The sequence below is a fragment of the Heterodontus francisci genome, chromosome 11 (assembly GCF_036365525.1).
Source record: "Heterodontus francisci isolate sHetFra1 chromosome 11, sHetFra1.hap1, whole genome shotgun sequence".
Classification (NCBI taxonomy): Eukaryota; Metazoa; Chordata; class Chondrichthyes; order Heterodontiformes; family Heterodontidae; genus Heterodontus; species Heterodontus francisci.
In genome coordinates this window covers 86,448,252-86,469,008 of record NC_090381.1, presented here as the reverse complement: position 1 = coordinate 86,469,008, position 20,757 = coordinate 86,448,252, and the positions used below count along the sequence as shown (strand labels likewise).

Sequence of the window (20,757 nt, the reverse complement as noted above, 5' to 3'; positions counted from 1 at the left end):
TAGGGGGTCTAGCCATATCTGGATTACAGCTCATAAAGGTAGAATCGTAGAAGGTTTATGGCACAGAAAGAGGCCATGTGGCCTATCGTGTCTGCGCCAGCCGAAAAACGAGCCCCCCAGCCTAATCCCACCTTCCAGCATTTGATCTGTAGTCCTGTAGGTTACGGCAGTTGACTTGCATATCCAGACACCTTTTAAATGAGTAGTTGGTACTTGAAGCTAACTCTAATTTACTTTTTACCAGATGAATGTGGCTGTGAAGTGCTTGAAAACAGATGTATTAAACCAACCTGATGCCCTGGATGATTTTATACGAGAAGTCAATGCCATGCATTCTCTTGACCATCTCAACCTTATCCGCTTGTATGGGGTTGTACTGACCCACCCTATGAAAATGGTAAGAAGAATTTTAGAGTGATTACAGAGGAACTGTCAAATTTATTTTGTCCCCATTTCTGCCTCATATCCTCTTCCCTCCAGTTAAGTTTTTTAAGCCTGCTGCTGAATAAGGTGACAGGTATTGCTACTGCTGCAAAATGCCTGTAGTTTTCCACTGTGCATGAGTTGACAGCATCAGTCCTAGATTTATAACAGCACAGAGCAGCTGCAACTTATGTTCCCACTTCTACACCCTGATAATGTGTCTTAACTATAAGTTCAGCAGCGTAAGGTTTCCATTTCCAACATTTATGGTCTCGCTGGGTGAAGCTGCCAAATTAATACCTGTTGCATTTAATTTGAAGCAGTTTTGTGTTGTGGATTTATGCTCATTGTGAACTGGATGGGGACTGGCCAAATTTGTTCACTTAATAGGAGGACGGGAACATTAATCCTCATTGTTAGGACTAGAATCAGTCATTTTACAAAGATTACATGGTTCTACTGGGCAGTTTTCTCTCCAACCCCCAAGCACTCCAGTTCCCGATTAGAGTGAGGAAACTGTAGTAACTTTTGTCCAGCCTGATTTTAAGCTAGATTCCTAAGTGAAATGACAGTGCATCACCCAACTCCTTTTCTGAGCATTCTATTTCAGCAAAAAAATGGACAGGGCTGAAGTATTGTATTCCATTGTTTCATTAAGAATGCACTTTCTGTCAGGCTGAATTCACTTGCTTTTTATTACTACTTACAGATTCCTTTAACAATATTCATTTGCTTTCTTCAGGTTACGGAATTGGCCCCTCTTGGTTCTTTACTGGATCGTTTGAGAAAAAATCAAGGTTACTTTCTCATCTCGACATTGTGCCAGTATGCAATACAGATAGCAAATGGCATGGCTTACCTCGAGTCTAAGCGCTTCATTCACCGGGACTTGGCAGCCAGGAATATCTTGCTGGCCTCGAACGAGTTGGTGAAAATTGGAGATTTTGGACTCATGAGAGCTCTTCCACAGAACGACGATCACTACGTCATGCAGGAACATCGCAAGGTCCCCTTTGCTTGGTACGTGTGGGAAGTTACTTGCATTAAAATCATGCCACCCATGCAGAACTGGAACTTGCACAGTTCAATCACTCAGAAGAGTGTAGTTCCCTGCAAACTATGGAAGCACTGGTGCTAAACATCAGCTGCTTTGATTCCTCCTTGTTGAAGGAAGAGATATATCCCAGTGTGATAAAATCGATGGAAACAGTTTCTTCCACTCCCATCAATTGTGTTATATTTAAGTGCTCTGTGGGTGCATTGCAATGAGAAAAACCTGTTGCATGAAACCTAACAGCAGCACAAATTTGGGCAGGCAGGGGGAGGTGGAATTTGTTTTCATTTCTCAATTTTAAATGAAACTGTGGACCTTGTTATTCCTGGTAACTTCAAAATGCTCTTGGCATGGTGATTCCACGGCCTATTGGGCATTAAATTACCTGAGGAGCCAGGTTTGTACCACTGGGGCTGGTGTGCAGCCCCACCTTGGGCCCAAGGATGTCAGTGGCTTGTTATGATGCCTGAACCTGAGTGGCTTCTACCTGTCGATCGGAAGAGCCTGGAGTGACAGTGCAGCCAGTGGGCTGAGTGCAAACTATACAGTAGGCACAGGGCTGTCTGCAGGGTTCCAACCACCGCCCTTTGTCCCAGACTGGGGGCAGCTGCAGGGGATGGTCCAGCACCACAGCAAGTGGGAGCCCAGCCTGCAAGAGATGAGGAGCAATCTCCAGGCCAAGGAGCTGGAGCTCCGAAGAAGCAGTGCATGAGACAAAATCTGATTGCGGTAAACATGGCAACGTGTTTGAAGACTGGAGGTGGGAGAAGTGTGAGTTGAAGATTAAGTACAGAGAGGGGAAAGCCAGGTGGGAGTTCCTGCTATCCGAGGCCAGGGAGCACATTGGCTGCAGCATTGATCCACAAAGCTCCATGTTTCTGGAGGTGGTGAAGGAGTTGGAGAAAGAGGGAAAAAAAAGCGCAAACTGCTGAAGAGGTGATCGGGAATGAGGTGGCGGAACTGCCACCTCTTAATCACTTGTGTTTGCATTGCTGAGCGTTGAACACGGTGCTAAAGCAATTTCATTAATCTGCATGAACAGGCTTAATTAAATGTGAGGATTTTTTTAAAAAGTGCTTTGGGCTGCAGTAACCATGTTCCAAGGATTTTTTATTCCAGTTGTGAATGAAGTACAGTGACAATGCGTGAATCCATTGTTCTATCTGTATAGTGAAGTGATCTTGAGTCCATTGTTCTAAATGTGCAGAGTAGTGTGGTGACATTGTGTGTGTATTGAATTGTGCAGAGTAGTGCAGTAACACTGCGTGTGTATGTGCAAACTCCAGTGTAGTGCAGTGACATTGTGTGAGTCTGTTCTAACTGCAGGGTAATAACATTGCATTTGTCTGTTGAGCTGTGCAGTATAGTGCAGTGACATTTGTGCTGTACGCTAATTTAGTTCTTATCAAAACTTTTATAAACAAGTTGCAGTGGGTTATTTTCCACTGATATAGTTTGTAATGCCAGTAATGTTGAAAAGAAGTTGTTTTTGTGCCAATGGTGTTCCATGAGCTTCAATCTCATCCATCAGCAAAACAAGTGTTAATTTTGCTAATGCACAAACACCCCTGCTGTAAACCTAGGGTTAATGATAGCTCTGTAATTTGACAGAGGATTTAATCATGATGTATTTTTGATATTCACATGGAAGAATTATTGAGCATTGTTACTGTACATTTATTAATTTACCACCAATTGCTAATAAGTCAGATATATATTATGTATCTATTCAATGATTAGAATAGTTAAGTGCTTGATGGCCGGCACAGAAACAGGGGCCGAAGGGCCAGTTTCTGTGCTGTATAACTCTCTGACTCTAATCCCGCCTTCCAGCATTTGGTCCACAGCCTTGCAGCTTATGGCACTTGATTGGCCTTTATAGCCACTCCAGGCGCTGCTTCACAAACCACTGACCACCTCCAGGCGCGTATCCATTGTCTCTCGAGATAAGGAGGCCCAAAAGAAATCTATTCAATAATGATTTCTCTCCTATAAGTGATCATCAACAACAACTTGTATTTATGTAGTGCCTTTAACATAATAAAATGTCCCAAGGCATTTCACAGCCGAGTTGTGAAGCAAAATTTGACACCAAGCCACATGAGATATTAAGGTAGATGACCGAAAGCTTGGTCAGAGGTTGGTTTTAAGGAGCGTCTTGAAGAAGAAAAGAGAACAGAGAGTTTAGGGAGGGAATTCCAGAGCTTAGTGCATTGGCAGCTGAAGATATGCCCAACAATGGTGGATTGATTAAAGTCAGGATGTTGATGAGGCCAGAATTAGCAGAGCACACATATCTCAGAGGGTTATGTGAATGGAGGAGATTAGAGATAGGGAGGGGTAAGGCCATGGAGGGATTTGAAAACAAGGATGAGAATTTTAAAATTGAGGCATTGCTTGACTGGGAGTCAATGTAGGTTAGTTCGCACAGGGTGATGGCTGAATGGGACTTGGTGCGAGTTAGGACATGGGCAGCAGAGTTTTGGATGACCTCAAGATTCCAGATGGTGGAACATGGGAGGCAAGCCAGGAGTGCATTGGAATAATCAATTCTAGGGGTAATAAACATACAGACGCGGGTTCAGCAGCAGATGAGCTGAGGGAGTGGAAGAGTCAGACGATGTTACAGAGGTGGAAATAGGTGTTTTTCGTGATGGCGCGGATATGTGATCAGAAGTTCACATATGACACCGAGGTTACAAACAATCTGGTTCAGCCTCAGACAGTTGCCGCGGAAAGAGATGGAATCAATGGCTCGGGAATGGAGTTCGTACTGGGGACAGAAGACACAATGGCTTCTGCCTTTCCAATATTTAATTTCGCTCATCCAAATCTGGATGTTGGACAAGGATTCTTACAATTTAGAGACAGTCGAGGTGCCGAGAGAGGTGGTGGAAGATCTGGCTGTTGTCTGTGTACATGTGGAAACTAACACTGTGCTTTGGGATGATATTGCTAAGGGGCAGCGTGTAGATGAGAACTAGGAGGAGCCAAGGATAGATCCTTGGGGGACATTAGAGGTAATGGTGTGGGAAAGGGAAGAGAAGCCATTGCACGTGATTCTGTGGCTACACTTGGAAAGATGAGAATGGAGCAAAGCAAGCGCAGTCCCACCCAGCTGGACAACAGTGGAGAGACGTTGGAAGAGGATGGTGTGGTCAACCAAGTCAAAGGCTGTAGACTGGTCGAGAAGGACAAAGAGGGAAATTTACCTTTGTCACATTCACATAGGATATCATTTGTGTCTTTGATAAAAAGCCATTTTTGTTACTGTGACAGGGGCAGAAACCTAATTGGAGGGATTCAAACGTGGAGTTGCAGGAAGGAGATTTGATGGAGAGGGTGACAGTACATGAAGAGAGAGAATTGTTAACAATAGGAGTTAACATGGGAGCGAGGAAGGAAAGTTGGGTCATCAGCATTTAATGCAAATAGGGGCCGGGGAGCAGAATGCGGGTCTCCTGGACAAGATGACCTTGGAGAAGGCATAAAGGGAGATAGGAGCAAAACTAGAGAACATGCGAGTTCAGGGCTAGGGTGGTGGGGGCGGGGTGGGGGGTGTTGGTGTGGTGAGCTTTGGACGAAGTTTGGCCCAGTGGGTTAGGGGAAGGGACAGGTGGGGCAGAGGCAGCGGATCGGATGATACCAGTATCAACTTTTGGTTCCTTGGTTTAAATATGAAGGTATAAAAATCCATGGACCACAATCCTGGCACATTTACTGGGATCACACGTATGCCATCACCCTATTGCACTGAATCCACCAGAGTTTGTGAGGATAAGTGGGAGGGCACTACATTCTCACTGTCAGGAGCTCGCGGAAGTTTGGTTGAATCTTGTTCAAATGCCTGCCCTGTGATGCTGGAAACTCTAGTTACTCCATTACCTATCTGAGGGTGCCCAGTTGGGGCATGACTGTAGAAATTTGACTCCTGAGGTTTTGTTCATTTAATACCGCACTGGATCTCTGCCTTTATGTTGTGCTGTTCTACTTTTGCAAAGTGATCTGAGAACAGCTTACATAGAGTAAAAAGGATATGTTGGTATTCAGTTTCTTCATAGTAATAATACTTATTTGGGCCACCCTGCCATTTTATGTAGTAATTTTCTGCCCTAGTTGTAGTACTTAACCAAGAATAGTGAGCTGCAGAGTTATTCTACTTTGAATTTTCGAGCACAGCCTTGATTTTGTCACTGGCAGCTATAAATCCTGTTGTTGTAAAATCCATCTGGAAATACATGTCTTACCCCTGTTTTAGTTCTGTTGATTTTAAAACTTGTTCCTTTACTGATATCGAATGTCTCTGGTTTGTTTATTTTGGTAGGTGTGCCCCTGAAAGTCTGAAGACTCGGACATTTTCACATGCCAGCGATACCTGGATGTTTGGTGTCACTCTGTGGGAGATGTATACATACGGCCAGGAGCCTTGGATAGGCCTTAATGGTAGCCAGGTACTGGACTAAACATGCCTACGTGTGTGCGTGTGTGTACTAATTAAAAATCTGTCTATCTCCTCCAATTTACTCAATGTCCCGGCATCCACTGCACTCTGGGGTAGTGAATTCTACAGACTCATGACCCTTGAGAGAAGTAATTTCTCCTCATCTCCGTTTTAAATCCGCTGCCCCTTATCCTAAAACTATGACCTCTCATTCTAGATTGCCCCACCAGAGGAATGGGTTATTTGTCAATCTCCTTAATCATCTTTCATACCTCAATTAGATCTCCTCTCATTCTTCTAAACTCTAGAGAGTAAAGGCGTAAACTGCTCAATCTCTCTTCATAAGACAAACCCCTCATCTCTGGTATCAATGTAGTGAACCTCCTCTGAACTGCCTCCAGTGCAACTACATTCCTCCTCAAGTAAGGGGACCAAAACTGTACGCAATACTCCAGGTGCGGGCACACTAATGCCATGTACAGTTGCAGCAACACTTTCCTACTTTTATACTCTGTTCCTTTAGCAATAAATACCAAAATTCCATTTGCCTTCCTTATTACCTGCTGCACCTGCATACTAATTTTCTGCGATTCATGCCCGAGGACTCTGAAGTTTCTCTCCATTTAGATAATTTGCCTTTCTATTCTTCCAACTAAAATGGATAACCTCACACTTATCTACGTTAAACTCCGTCTGCCAGTTTTGGCCCATTCACCTAACCTATCCATATTCATTTGTAAATTTCTTATTTCTTTATTGCAACTTACTATCCCACCTATTTTAGTGTCATCTGCAAATTTGGCTATAGTACTTTCTATCCCTGCATCCAAGTCATTAATATAGATTGTAAATAGTTGGGGCCCGAGGACCGAACCCTGTGGCACCCCACTAGTTACATCTTGCCAACCAGAAAAGGACCCATTTATCCCAACTCTCTGTTTTCTGTTGGTTAGCCAATCCTCTATCCAAGCTAATAGATTGTCCCTAGCCCCATGTGATCTTAACTTGTGTATTAACCTTTTGTACTGCACCTTATCAAATGCCTTCTGGAAGTCCAGATATGCTACATCTACAGAATCTCCATTATCCACTTTACTTGTTACATCTTCAAAGAACTCTAGCAAATTAGTCAACCAAGATTTACCCTTCATAAAACCATGCTGACTCTGATGGATTGTGTTTTGACTTTCTAAATGTCCTGTTATTACTTCCTTAATAATGGATTCTAACAATTTCCCAATGATAGATGTTAAACAAACTGGTCTATAGTTTCCGACTTTCTGCCTCCCTCCCTTTTTGAATAAGGGTGTTATATTAGCATTTTTCCAATCCACTGGAACCTTTCCCACATCCAGGGAATTTTGGAATATTATAACCAATGGATCCACTATCTCCGCTGCCACTTCCTTTAAGACCCTAGGATGTAGGCCATCAGGCCCTGGGGACTTGTCTGCCTTCAATCTCAATAGTTTGCTCGGTACTTTTTCCCTGGTGATGATGATTGTTCTAAGTTCCTCCCTTTCTATAACCTCTGCATTACCTGTTATTATTGGGATGGTACTACTGTCCTCCACCGTGAAAACTGAGGCAAAATACTGATTTAGTGTCTCCGCCATTTCTGTGTTCCCCACTGTTAACTCCCCAGTTACCACCTCCAAGAGACCAACATTCACTTTAGCTACTCTCTTCCCTTTTATATACTTATAGAAGCTTTTGCTATCCATTTTTATATTTTGCGCTGGTTTTCTTTCATAATTTACCATTGCTCTTTTTATTACATTTTTAGTAACCCTATGTTGATCTTTAAAAGTTTCCCAATCTTCCAGCCTACCACTGGCCTTTGCAATATAGTATGCCTTACTTTTTGTCTTTATGTTATCCTTATCTTCATTGCTTAGCCATGGATGTTTTTTCCCTCTCTGGAATATATTTTAGTTGGGAGGAATTGAATATCTCCTTAAACATCTTCCACTACTCATTAACTGTCCTAACTTTTAGTCTTCCTGCCCAGTTCACTAGGGCCAAATCTGTCCTCGTGCCGATATAACTACCTTTGTTTAACTCCAGAACGCCAGTGTGGGACTTTAGTTTCTCGCCCTCAAACTGAATTTGAAATTCTCGCATGCTATGATCACTCTTCCCTAGAGGATCCTTAACTATGCGAACATTAATTAATCCCACCTCATTACATAATACCAAATCTAGAATAGCCTACTCCCTGGTTGGTTCCACAACATATTGCTCCAAAAACCAATCTCTAATACATTCAATGATCTCTCCCTTGAGGCTATCCTTGCCAAATTGATTAATCCAGTCTATATGCATATTAAAATCACCCATAATTATTGCCGTACCTTTCTTACAAGCCCAAGTTCTGATTGTCACTGCCATTTTTTTGTATGTTTCACCATGCAAATGCCTGTATGTGGCCCAAAGGTGTCGATAGGTATGTGCCTCTGGGTATAGCTGTCTGTCTATTTTGGTATGTTTCAGCACATTTATTTAAGGTTAGTCGCTGCATGTGTATGTGTCGCTACAGATATGTGTACACAAGAGCTCATGTGTGTTTCACTACGTGCATGTTTTTGTTTGTCTCTGCCTCGAGTAGGTGTGTGCAGCTGTTTTTAATCATGTAGTTCAGAGTATTTATGGCTGAACTTGTGTATGCATAATTACATGCATGTAGTTTTGCATTGTTTGTGCCTTAAGCAGGACATTACAGATGACATTAGTTTTGCAGAAGTAACTGTTTTACCCAGTGACCAGCAAACTTATTAATGGTTAGTTCATGCTTATGTATGTGCATCTACGGATGTGTGTGCACATTCATTGCTATGTTTATGGATTGTCTGTGGGACTGTGCTTATTTTACAAAAATCACAGAATTTGTTGCACCACAGGAGGCGGCAATTCGGCCCATTGTGTCTGCACCAGCTCTCCAAGCGAGCAGTTCACTTAGTGCCATTCCCTCGCCTTCCCACCAAAACCCTGCCCTTCCTTTTCAGACAACTATCTAATTCCCTTTTGAATGCTTCAATTGAACCTGCTTCCACCACACACTGTGGCAGTGCATTCCAGATCTTAACCACTCACTGTGTGAAAAAGTTTTCCCTCATGTCGCCATTGCTTCTTTTGCCAACTACCTTAAATCTGTGCCTCTTGTTCTTGATCCTCTCACAAGTGGCAAGTTTTTCCCTATCTGCTCTGCCCAGACCCCTCATGATTTTGAATATCTCTATCAAATCTCCTCTCAGCCTTCGCTTCTCCCAGGAAAACAGTCCCAACTTCTCCAATCTATCTTCATAAATGAAGTCCCTCATCCCTGGAGTCATTCTCGTGAATCTTTTCTGCTCTCTCTCCAATGTCTTCACATCCTTCCTTAAATGTGGCTCCTAGAACTGGACACAGTACTCCACTTAAGGCCAAACCAGTGTTCTATACAAGTTTAATATAACCTTGCTTTTGCACTCGATTCCCCTATTAATAGAGCCTAGGATACTGAATGCTTTATAAACTGCGCTGTCAACCTGTCCTGCCACCTTCAATGACATATGTATATATACACCCAGGTCCCTCTGCTCCCGCACCCTCTTTAGATTTGGACCCTATATTTTATATTGTTTTTCCATGTTGTTCTTACCAAAATGAATCACTTCACATTTCTCCACATTGAACATCATCTGCCGCCTGTCTGCCCATTCCACCAACTTGTCTATGTCCTTTTAAAGTTCTACACTATCCTCAGCACAGATCACAATGCTTCCAAGTTTCATATCATCCGCAAATTTTGAAATTATGCCTTGTACACCAAGGTCTAGGTCATGAATATGTATCAGGCAGAGCAAGGGTCCCAACACTGATCCCTAGAGAACTCCACTACAAACCTTCTTCCAATCCGAAAAACATCCATTAACCACTACTCTTTGTTTCCTATCACTCAGCCAATTTCGTATCCATGTTGCTACTGTCCCTTTTATTCCATAAGCTATAACTTTGCTCACAAGTTTGTTGTGTAGTACTGATCAAATGCCATGTACACCACATCAACAGCATTACCATCATCAACTCTCTCTGTTACCTTCTCAAAAATATCCAGCAATTTAGTTAAGCATGATTTTCCCTAACAAATGCATGCTGGCTTTCCGTAATTAATCCACATTTGTCTGAGTGACTATTAATTTTGTCCCAAATTATTGCTTCTGGAAGTTTCCCCACCACCAGAGTTAAACTGACTGGCCTGCAGTTGCTGGGCTTATCTTTATCTTTTACATTTCTTCATTCACCTGGCCCATTGTTTTTGTGTGCCAAAATATTGTAATATTTTTCCGCTTTCCAGATCTTGCACAAGATTGACAAGGAGGGCGAGAGGTTGCAAAGGCCTGAAGACAGCCCCCAGGATATTTACAATGTTTTGCTGCAGTGCTGGGCGCACAAACCTGAGGATCGACCCACATTTGTGGCTCTCAGAGACTTTCTGATTGAGGTGAGTTAACATACAACAGCAACAACTTGCATTTATATAGCATCTTTTAAGTAATAAAACATCCCAAGGTGCTTTACAGCAGCATTATGGAAAGAAAATTTGACACAGAGCCACAGAAGGCGATAGCAGGCCAGATGACCAAAAGCTTTGTCAAAGAGGTAGGTTTTAAAAGAGTAAAGAGAGGTGGAGAGATTTAGGCAGGTAATTCCAGAGTTGGCAACTGAAGACAGGGCTTGCAATGGTGTAGTGATGCCGAAGGCCAAAATTAGTGGAACGCAGAGATGTGGGATGGTGTGGGGGGTGTGGGGTGCGGTGGTGGTGGTTGAAGGCTGGAGGAGATTACAGAGATGTGGAATTGCAAGGCCATGAAGGGATTTAAAAACACAGATGAGAATTTTAAAATTAAGGCATTGCTTGACTGGGAACCAATGTAGATCAGCGAGCACAGAGGAGGTGGGTGAGTAGCAGTGGTGCCTCTAAGGTGCATACATGTACAGATGGAGAGAAACCTAAGAGGTATCACATAAGCTGCTGACAAGTTGTTCTGTTTAAGATAATGGGCTGAATTTTACTGGCCCCTCAGCGGCGCCGGTAAAATGTTGCGGGGAGAGGCCCGCCTCAATCCACGACATCGTGAAGGGCCCGCCGAATATTACCGGCAGCGGGGGACGTCGGTGCGGCCCCTACACCGCCTGGCAGCAGGCCCTTCATCTGCATATTTAAATTGACATTAATTACAATTACAATTGCACGGAGTTCCGAGGCAAGAACCTGGTGGGGAGGGGGCGAGTAATAAAAATTTCAGGGCGGGAGGGATGGAAGAGCTGGGAAATCAGTTTTTATTGGATGTGGGGATGGTGGGAAGGGGTTGTGGGCCAAATGTTATAAGTTTAGGGGGTAACGTTCGGGTAGGAAAAAAGGAATGTGTTGGTCATTTTGGGCATTGAAATGACCGTTGGGGGATTGGGGCAGGGCCATTTGCATATCTTTTAGTGTTTAATAAAATTTTAATGCTGCTGCCCGTTTAAGAATTTAAAGTATTTGTAAGAGCTTAAAGCCTTTTAAAAATGGCAGTGGCGCTGGACACCATTGCCGGGGCCGCGGAGGCTGCCTCTACACGTCATCGGGAGCAGCCACTCCGCCCCCACTATTTAAATGACCCCCCCCCGCACTAAATATCGCGGGGGCTCCTTGGCGGCCGCTGAATGTGGGCACCCCACCGAGTTCAAAGGGCGCTACCTTGGAGTGTGGCGCCCGAATAAAATTCAGCCCAACATGTGTGCTTGACCATGGCAAAATGTTTAAAATTGAAATGCACAGGCTGTGCACAACATCAAAAAAATTAGAGGGAACATTGAGAGTGGGACTTGGTGTGAGTTAGGACATAGGCAGCAAAGTTTTGAATGACCTTAAGTTTGCAGATGGTAAAACATAGAGGGCTGGTTAGGAGTGCATTGGAAAAGTCAAGTCTAGAGGTAACAAATGCATGGATGAGGGTTTCAACAGCAGATAAGCTAAGGCAAAGGCGGAGTCATACAATGTTATGGAAGTGGAAATAGGTGGTCTTAGTGATGGTGTGGATATATGATAGGAAGCTTATCACGGGAATCCAATATGACAGCAAAATTCCGAACCGTCTGGTTCAGTCTCAGACATTTGCCACGGAGAGGGATGGTGTTGGTGGCAAGGGAAGGAGTTTGTGACAGCGACCAAAGATAATAGTTTCTATATTCCCAATATTTAATTGGAGGAAATTTCTGCTCATCCAATGTTGGACAAGGAGTCTAACAATTTCGAGATGAAGAAGGAGAGGTAGAGCTGGGTATCGTCAGCATACATGTGGAAACCGACGACATGTTTTCGGATGATGTCGCCAAGGGGCAGGCATATAGATGAGAAAAAGGAGGGGGCCAAGGATAGACACTTGGACATCCAAGGTTATGGTGTGGGAGTGGGAAGAGAAGTCATTGCACCTGAATTTCTGGCTACAACTGGATAGATAAAAATGAAACCAGGCAGCTAGGCCACAGTGCTGTATCGCTAATCTAATTGTTAAAAAAAAAAAGTGGAGAGGAGTTGGATCATGAGCAGAAATTTCCTCCAATTAAATATTGGGAATACAGAAACCATTATCCTTGGTCACTGTCACAAAGGCTGCATACAGGATAAGGGGGGATAGTTTAGCTTCATCACAGTTAAGCAGGATGTAATTTCTGGCTTTGTTAACATTTCAGTGCTACGACGAGAGCAGAAACCTGATTGGGGGGGGATTCAAACAAGAAGTTCTGAGAAAGATGGGCATGGATTTGGCAGGTGACAACATGTTCAAGGACCTTGGAGAGATTTGAGATGGGGCAATAGTTTGCAAGGACTGAGGGGTCAAATGTTTGATTTTTGTGAAGCGCATTGATAACGGCAGATTTGAAGGAAAGGGGAATAGTACCTGATGACGGAGAAGCCATTAATAATGTCAGCGAGCATGGGAGCCAAGAAGGGAAGTTGGGTGATCAGTTTAGTAGGAATAGGGTCTAGAGAGCAAGAGGTGGGTCTGATCGATCAGGTGAGCTTTCAGATGGCATGAGTGGAGAAAGACAAGCTAGAGGAAGATATGAATTCAGGATTAGGGCAGGGGGGGATCCTTGAAGGAAGTTAAACCCATGGGCTCGGAAAGGGAGGGCAGAGGCAGCTGATCTCTTTGTAACAATAAAGTCCATGAGCTCCTCGTACTCATTGTTGGAGATGAGGGTGGAGGAGATGGGGAGAGGTTTAAGAAGATGGGTAGTGGTGGTGCAGAGCAGCCAGATGTTATCGTTGCCTTCCTGGATGATTTTTGAATAATGAGCAATTTTAGTGATGAAGAGCATTGCCTGATGATGCTTTTAGTGGTCTAGCCAGATTTGGTGATGAATGATTGTCCATTTATTCACCAAAGATATTCAAGTCTGTGTCCATTGAGGTTACGGGATCGGAGATGAGGAGTGTACCAGGAGCATGATTAGGGACAAGGGCATCAAATGTAGTGAGTGTGTGATTTAGCAAATCAATAGCTGCTGGGTGTCATGATGAATTAAAGGCCAAAGGCTAGACAGTTGGGAATTTGAGTGCATTGGTAAGTAACTTGAGCGAGAGGTTTTTTTTAGGGAAGGACACAGAAACAAATAGGCTTGGGAGCAGGAAGGGGAATGTGGATAGAGAGCAATACAAAGAAATGATCAGAGATTGCCTTATCTGTGATGGTAAAGATAGTGGTTGCGAGGCTGTGTGAGATAATTAAAATAGAGTGAGTGGCCATGTATGTGGATAGCAGAGTTGGGGATAGAGGAGAGGGAACATGAAGAGTTGATATGGAGGTTGAAATAACCAAGGTTGAGGAGTTGCGCAGTACAGAGGCAGAGGAAGGAAAGCAGTGAAGATATCTGAGAAATTTGGAGTGATATTTGTGTGGGCAATCCAGAACAAGGATTATGAATGAGAGATGTACGAACATACGAATTAGGAGCAGAACTAGGCCATTCGGCCATTCTAGCCTGCTCTGACATTCAATAAGATCGTGGCTGATATGTTTGTGTCTCGAATTCCACACTCCCATCTACCCCTGATAACCTTTGATTCCCTTGCCTGACAAGAATCAATCTACCACCACCTTAAAATTATTCAATGATCCTGCCTCTACTACCTGAAGCAGAGTTCCAAAGTCGCACAACTCTCTGAGAAAGAAATTCTCCTCAACTCTGTCCTAAAAGGGCAACCCCTAATTTTAAAATAGCGCCCCCTAGTTCTGGACTCCCCCACTAGAGGAAACATCCTTTCCACATCCACCTTGTCAAGACCGTTCAAGATTTTATATACTTCAATCAAGTCTCCCCTCACTCTTCTAAACTCCCGGTGAAAACAAGCCCAGTTTGTCCAACCTTTCCTCATAAGACAACCTGCTCATTCCAGATATCAATCTAGTAAACCTCCTCTGAACCCTCTCCAATGCATTCACATCCTTCCTTAAATAAGGACACCAAAACTGCACACAGTATTCAAGATGCGGTCTCACCAATGCCCTGTATAACTGAAGCATAACATCCTTACTTTTATTTTCAATTCCTCTCGTATTAAAGGATGGCATTCCATTAGCCTTCTTTATTACTTGCTGTACCTGTATACTAACTTTTTGTGACTCATACACTAGAATACCTCTGCACCTCGGAGTGCTGCAGTCGTTCTCTGTTTAAGTAGTGCTCTGCTTTATTATACTTCTGCCAAAGTGAACAACTTCTCATTTTCTCACATTGTACTCCACCTGCCAGATTTTTGCCCACTCACTCATATCTATATCGGTCTGCAAGCTCCAATGTCGTCTTCATAACATACTTTCCTACCAATCTTTGTGTCATCTGCAAATTTAGCTACCATGCCTTTGCTCCCCTCATCTAAGTCATTGATATAAATTGTAAGAAGTTGAGGCCCTAGCACAGACATCCACTCGTCACTTCCTGCCAATCAAAAAAGGACCTATTTATGCATACTCTCTGTTTTCTGCCAGCCAGCCAATCTTCTATCCATGCTATTATGTTACCCACTACACCATGAGCTCCCACTTTGCGCAATAACCTTTTAAGTGGCACCTTGTCAAATGCCTTCTGGAAATCTAAGTACAGTACAATTGACTCCCCTTTATCCACGGCGCATGTTACTCCTTCAAAGAACTCCAATAAATTGGTTAAACATGATTTCCCTTTCACAAAACCATGCTGACTATTCCCGATTACCTTGAGTTTTTCTAAGTGCCCAGCTATAGCGTCCTTAATGATCGATTCTAACACCTTCCCCATGACAGGTGTCAAGCTAACTGGCCTATACTTACCCGTTTTCTGTCTCCTGCCCCACCCCCCCCAATCCCTCCACTTCTTGAATAAGAGGGGTTATATTTGCTATTTTCCAGTCTGATGGAACTTTTCCAGAATCTAGCGAATTTTGAAAAATTTACACCAACGCATCTACTACCTCATTAGCCACCTCTTCTAACACCCTAGGATGAAGCCCATCAGGACCCAGGGGCTTGTCAGCCCACAGCTCCATCAGTTTGGTTAGTGCTGCTTCTCTGGTGATTGTAATTTCACCATGTTCCTCCCTTCCACCTCCTAATTTACAGCTATTACAGGAATGTTTTTTTATATGCTCTATAGTGAAGACAGAAGCAAAATATTTATTCATTTCATCCGCCGTTTCCTTATTGCCTACTATTTAACTCCCCATTCTCACTCTCTAGAGGACCAACACTCACCTTGCTTCCTCTTTTACTTTTTAAATACCTGTAGAAACCCTTGCTATCCATTTTTACATTTCTAGCTAGCTTCCTCTCATACTCTAATTAATTTCTCCTGATTAACCTTTTAGTCTTTCTCTGCCATTCTTTATATTCTGCGCAATCATCTGACCTGCCACTCATCTTTACGCAATCATATGCCTTTTCCTTAAGTTTGATGCTTTCCGTAACTTCTATAGTTAATCACGGATGGTGGGTCCTCCCCTTAGAAACTTCTTTATAGTAGGAATATACTTATCCTGAGTATTCTGCAATATCCCCTTGAATGTCTACCACTGCTTCTCTATTGATCTATCTCCTAGCCTTATAACCCAGTTCACTTCAGCTAGCTCATCTTTCATGCCCACATAGTTGCCCTTATTTAAGTTTAAAATACTAGTCTTAGACTCACTCTTCTGTCTTTCAAACTGGATGTAAAATTCAATCATATTGTGGTCGCTGCTACCTAGAGGTGCCTTTACTCTGAGGTCATTAATTAATCCTGTCACATTGCACAATACCATGTCTAATATAACCTGCTGTCTGGTTGATTCCAGAACGTGCTGCTCTAAGAACCTATCTCAAAAGCATTCTGAACTCCTCATCCAGGCTACTATTGCCAGTCTGATTTTTCCGGTTTATATGTAGATTAAAATCACGCATGATTACTGCTATCTCTTTATCACAAACACCCAATATTTCTTCTTGTATATGTCGTCCTGCATTATGGTCACTGTTAGGGGCCCTGTAGACCACTCCCACTAGTGACTTCTTTCTCCTATTATTTCTCATCTCCACCCAAACCGATTCTACATCCTGATCTCCTGAACTAAGGTCATCTCTAACGATTGCACCAATGCCATCCTTGATTAAGAGTGCTCCCCCTCCACCTTTACCTAGCTTCCTATTCTTCTTGAACGTCATATACCCCTCAATATTCAGGACTCAATCCTTGTCATTCTGTAGCCACGTCTCCATAATTGCTATCAGATCATATTTATTTACTTCATTGTGCGCTATCCGTTCGTCTACTTTGTTATGAATGCTACATGTATTCAGTTACAGAGCCTTTAGTTTTGTCTTTTTGTTATCTTTGTAACATATGAAGGATGGAACAAGCTGAGATGCTCAAAGGAGGAGACGTTGCCAGAGGAGTAGGGGGACAGATCAAGGTGCGATTTAAAGATGAGGGCTACACCACCACTGCAATGGTTTGAGATGGGCAAATGGTGGAAGGTATAACTAGCATGGAAACTTGATTGTAAGGAAAGGCATCATCACTCCTCAGTCGTGTCTCTGTCAAGGCCATAATATCGATTTCATCATCCACAATAAGCTCATGGATGGCAGGGCTTTACTAACAAGCGAACGTACATTCTGGAGGGAGATGCGGAGGGGGCAGTGATAGTTGGGTCTACTGGCAGAGTTTACAGTGTCAGAGAGTGATGAGAGGGACAGCAAGAAGGTTGGCAGGATTAGTCCCCCTTAGGTGCACAGGTCAGGAATGGTGTGGAGAGAATAAGATGAGGCAATTGAGGTTCGTTAGGCGGCAGTGATGAGTACCTCCATGGACCCTCCTGAGAGGCATAGAGGAAGCCATATGACTATTTAAGAGGGAGTCAAGCCTGGGAAGGCGGCATGTGAACTAGAAGGAGGATGCGTACTGAAGAATTGGGGTTTGTGAAGTGGTTACATGAGGATGGAGAAAAGAAATGAGGCATGATAGTGGAATGGGTAAAGAGAAAAGGGGAGTAGAGAGAGAAGAGGGGAAGTAGAGGTGATGGGCTCAGGTCCGGAGCAATACTAAGATGCACAAGAATGGACATGGGGGAAACATTAAGTTATGTAGGCAGTGAGGTTCCCAATTAGATTAAGATAGCTAAGCTTTGCAATACATGGGTAGTAGAGAGGAACTAACAAGTGGGTAAAAACTAGATTGAAGAGCAGGTGCTGAGACAGCTGAGTGGAAATAGGCAATGTGAGGCATCTTTTTCTATCGAACTTAAGTATTTTATATATCAGTATTAAAATAGCTGTTGCTGGAGCTAGGAGTTCCACTGGTGCCTGTGGTTGAGTCACTTGGGAATCACTGGAGATAAATCTGAAATATTTGAAATAATGAGGCACCCATATTTTGTCAAAATGATTGATCAAAGGTATTGTTCAAACTACCGGTTCAGTTTTGGAAGAGATTAGCCAGAGTCTGTGGAGAATTTCTTCAACGACAATCTCAGATGCTTAACTTAAACGAGATGAATAAAAACAGTTTTTTGAAGTGAACCAGAGCTGAGGGGTAGATTGATGCCTATGTGAATATCAATATTGTCACTTTAGTTACTGCACTGGTAAAGGTGCTTAATAGACAGTATTTAAATCCGAGGGAATGGACCTGATCCGACAAGTGGAATTAATAGTAATTATTCCACTGGACAGCCCTCTGAGAGGTGTGAGATCCCAGGGCTACCTTTAAAAAATAGCAGTTCAGCAGAAGAGACCCAGGGATACAGTGTTGAAGTCATGATAGTTGAGGAAGACTGCTACAGATTGAATTTACATCTGCCACGTTCTAATACAGATATCATATCTACAGGGCACTCAATGCTGAAGCATTCAACCTGAAGTGACTTGGATTATCTCAAATCTGTTTCAACGTGTTGGGAGTTGAAGCAGGGATAAGGCACAGACATACCACAGACCGTGAGGAGAGGATAGATGAAAGCTAATAATTAAGAATAACCTATGTCAAGAAAATGCTGAAAAGTTCAATTAATAATAGTTTAGTTTACTTAACACAGGATTAACGTTCAGAAAATTTTATAGCCAAAAGAAAGCAGCTTGAGTTCATCAAAATATGAAACTGCTGAGTGGCTACCAGAGTGCTGCTTTGAGGTTATGGGGCAGCAGAATACAGTTAGAATCAGGAGTGCTGATGTTCGGAATCTTTGTATAGCTTTCAAATTAAATACAGAATTTTCTACATAGCTCCCAAATGTTCAGTGATACTTTTTTTAAATTAAAAAAATAATTATTCCTCCCTCTCGATTTTCTTCTCATTTCACTAATTCCTTACCTGGAAAGGTACGGCAGGCCTCATCCAGTTGCATGTTGCACGTGCTTGCAACAGGAAGTATGAGCAGTCTGGGTTAATTTCTTGCTGTCTCTCCAGCCTTCCTGCTGAGGAATAAGCACACTTTTCAGGTCTCTACTTGGAGCTCTGGATTGATTTTTGGGTGCCCCTGTGTTTGTGGATGGAAATGGGTCCTACCTTTTGGTGTTAGTCTGTCCTGGGTTCTCACATTTCACTCCAGTGGCAAAGTAATAGCTTGTTTAGGAGATTGAATTTTGTGTCTGCAATGCTAAAAGATGTATTTGTGGCACAGGCCCAGCCCACCGACATGCGAGCACTGCAGGACTTCAGTGAACTGGACAAACTGCAGATTCAGATGAATGATGTTATCACAGTCATCGAGGGCAGGTATGTGAGTGTCTGCATATTGCAGCTGCAACAGCATTTTATTGTCCGTAATACAGCGGCATTTTGCTGATCTCAGTCAGCACGGCAATTGGCCTTGGCGTCCTGGGTTAGGTGAGGAAAAGCTTCTGCTGCTTTGTTCACTATCCAGGGACCCTTGTAGGAAGTACACATATAGACATTGGGTGAGGACAGGTGTTCACTTGTGATGGCCCCTGAAGTTGAATAGCATGCCAACACTTGCTGTCGAAGTTCATACGGAGCTAATGCAAAATTGGGCACAGTACTAGTGGGTACATGTGAAATTATCCTGGCAAGAAGTTAATGCCTTTGGAGTTAATGGAGAAGAGGGAAGAAACTTGTCAGAGCAAGTGGCAGGGGAATAACTTTTTTTGTTAATGTGAAAACAAGCACCAACACAGTAACACACCTAGGATCAGCAGGACTTTATGGTTTTTCTCCATTTGTAAGGACAAGTCCTTTGATTATGTCCTTTGTTTGCTTTTTGGTGACAAAATAGCAAAGCTAAGGAATAGTGTTGAAATTAGTAACAAATAATTCTAACTTCGATATGCAAATTAATCTCTGCACTAAGTGAGATGAATATATGCAACCAGGTGAGTTCCAGGGGAGTTTCTCTGCAGGTATCATATTGTGCCTATACAGGAGATTGAAGGTCACCATCATATGTTGAACCTCAGTTCCTTACTTGCTGAAGAAACAACAAAAGAAAAATTCCCCATATATCTAATTTGGTAAAGGCACCAACTTACTTAGCACTGAATGAGACGTTTAAGAGGCATCTTGACAAATACGTGAATAGGATGGGAATAGAGGGATACGGTCCCCGGAAGTGCAGAAGGTTTTAGTTTAGGCAAGCATCAAGATCGGCACAGGTTTGGAGGGCCAAATGGCCTGTTCCTGTGCTGTACTGTTCTTTGTTCTTTGTGACAGATCTGCCAGGTTAAAGGTTTGATCCTTGGTCTGTGCCGAGATGGCTAATCTTGGTCGAAGCTGCAATTAGGCTTCTTGGAAATGTGGTGATCAATCGTCAGGCATACTGTGCCTCATTGGAGTCCAGTGACTCCTGCAGGGAATTGCGAGTGTTTGAAAATCAGATGTGGATAGGAATCGACTCTGCTGCGATGCCCCAGACAGTTGAATAGCCTGCCAAGCCACATTGTCCCGGCTCAGACATGAAGAATGGACATGTGTTCATTGTACCAAAAGGACTCCCAATGCTTATGTACTGCGGTTGGAATCAGATGTTACAAAGGAGAGGAGTGTGAAAGAAAAGTTGAGAGGAATGAACTTTTATGCCCTTGCTGAATTTCAGAAGGGAGCAAACCAGAACCAGTTTGGAATTGCGGACCTCTGGCACAGAGCCCAATCCTGGAAATTCACAGGTGGTTGGATATAAGGGGGAGGGGGGAATCATTGTGATAAAGAGGGATATTTCTGTAAGCTAATTATATTCTTAAAGCTCCATTGGACACCATACAGCTCTCAATATAGATTAGCATCAGTAGTTGGGTTTTTTTTTTGACTATAAGGTTGTTCAGTGAAACTTGGCATCAGTCTCTATCCA

General features: G+C 43.0%; 1 protein-coding gene across 8 annotated transcripts in view; it reads left to right on the top strand.

The window, feature by feature from the left end:
• Positions 1 to 20,757, top strand: part of tnk2b (tyrosine kinase, non-receptor, 2b) — a 308,398-nt gene that overhangs the window by 221,294 nt on the left and 66,347 nt on the right. For all 8 annotated transcript variants that reach the window (XM_068042395.1, XM_068042396.1, XM_068042398.1 and 5 more), the window contains 5 exons: positions 245 to 397; positions 1,166 to 1,443; positions 5,802 to 5,928; positions 10,255 to 10,401; positions 19,078 to 19,172. In XM_068042395.1, coding sequence (XP_067898496.1) covers positions 245 to 397; positions 1,166 to 1,443; positions 5,802 to 5,928; positions 10,255 to 10,401; positions 19,078 to 19,172 — 800 coding nt within the window. The remainder of the gene's footprint in view (positions 1 to 244; positions 398 to 1,165; positions 1,444 to 5,801; positions 5,929 to 10,254; positions 10,402 to 19,077; positions 19,173 to 20,757) is intronic.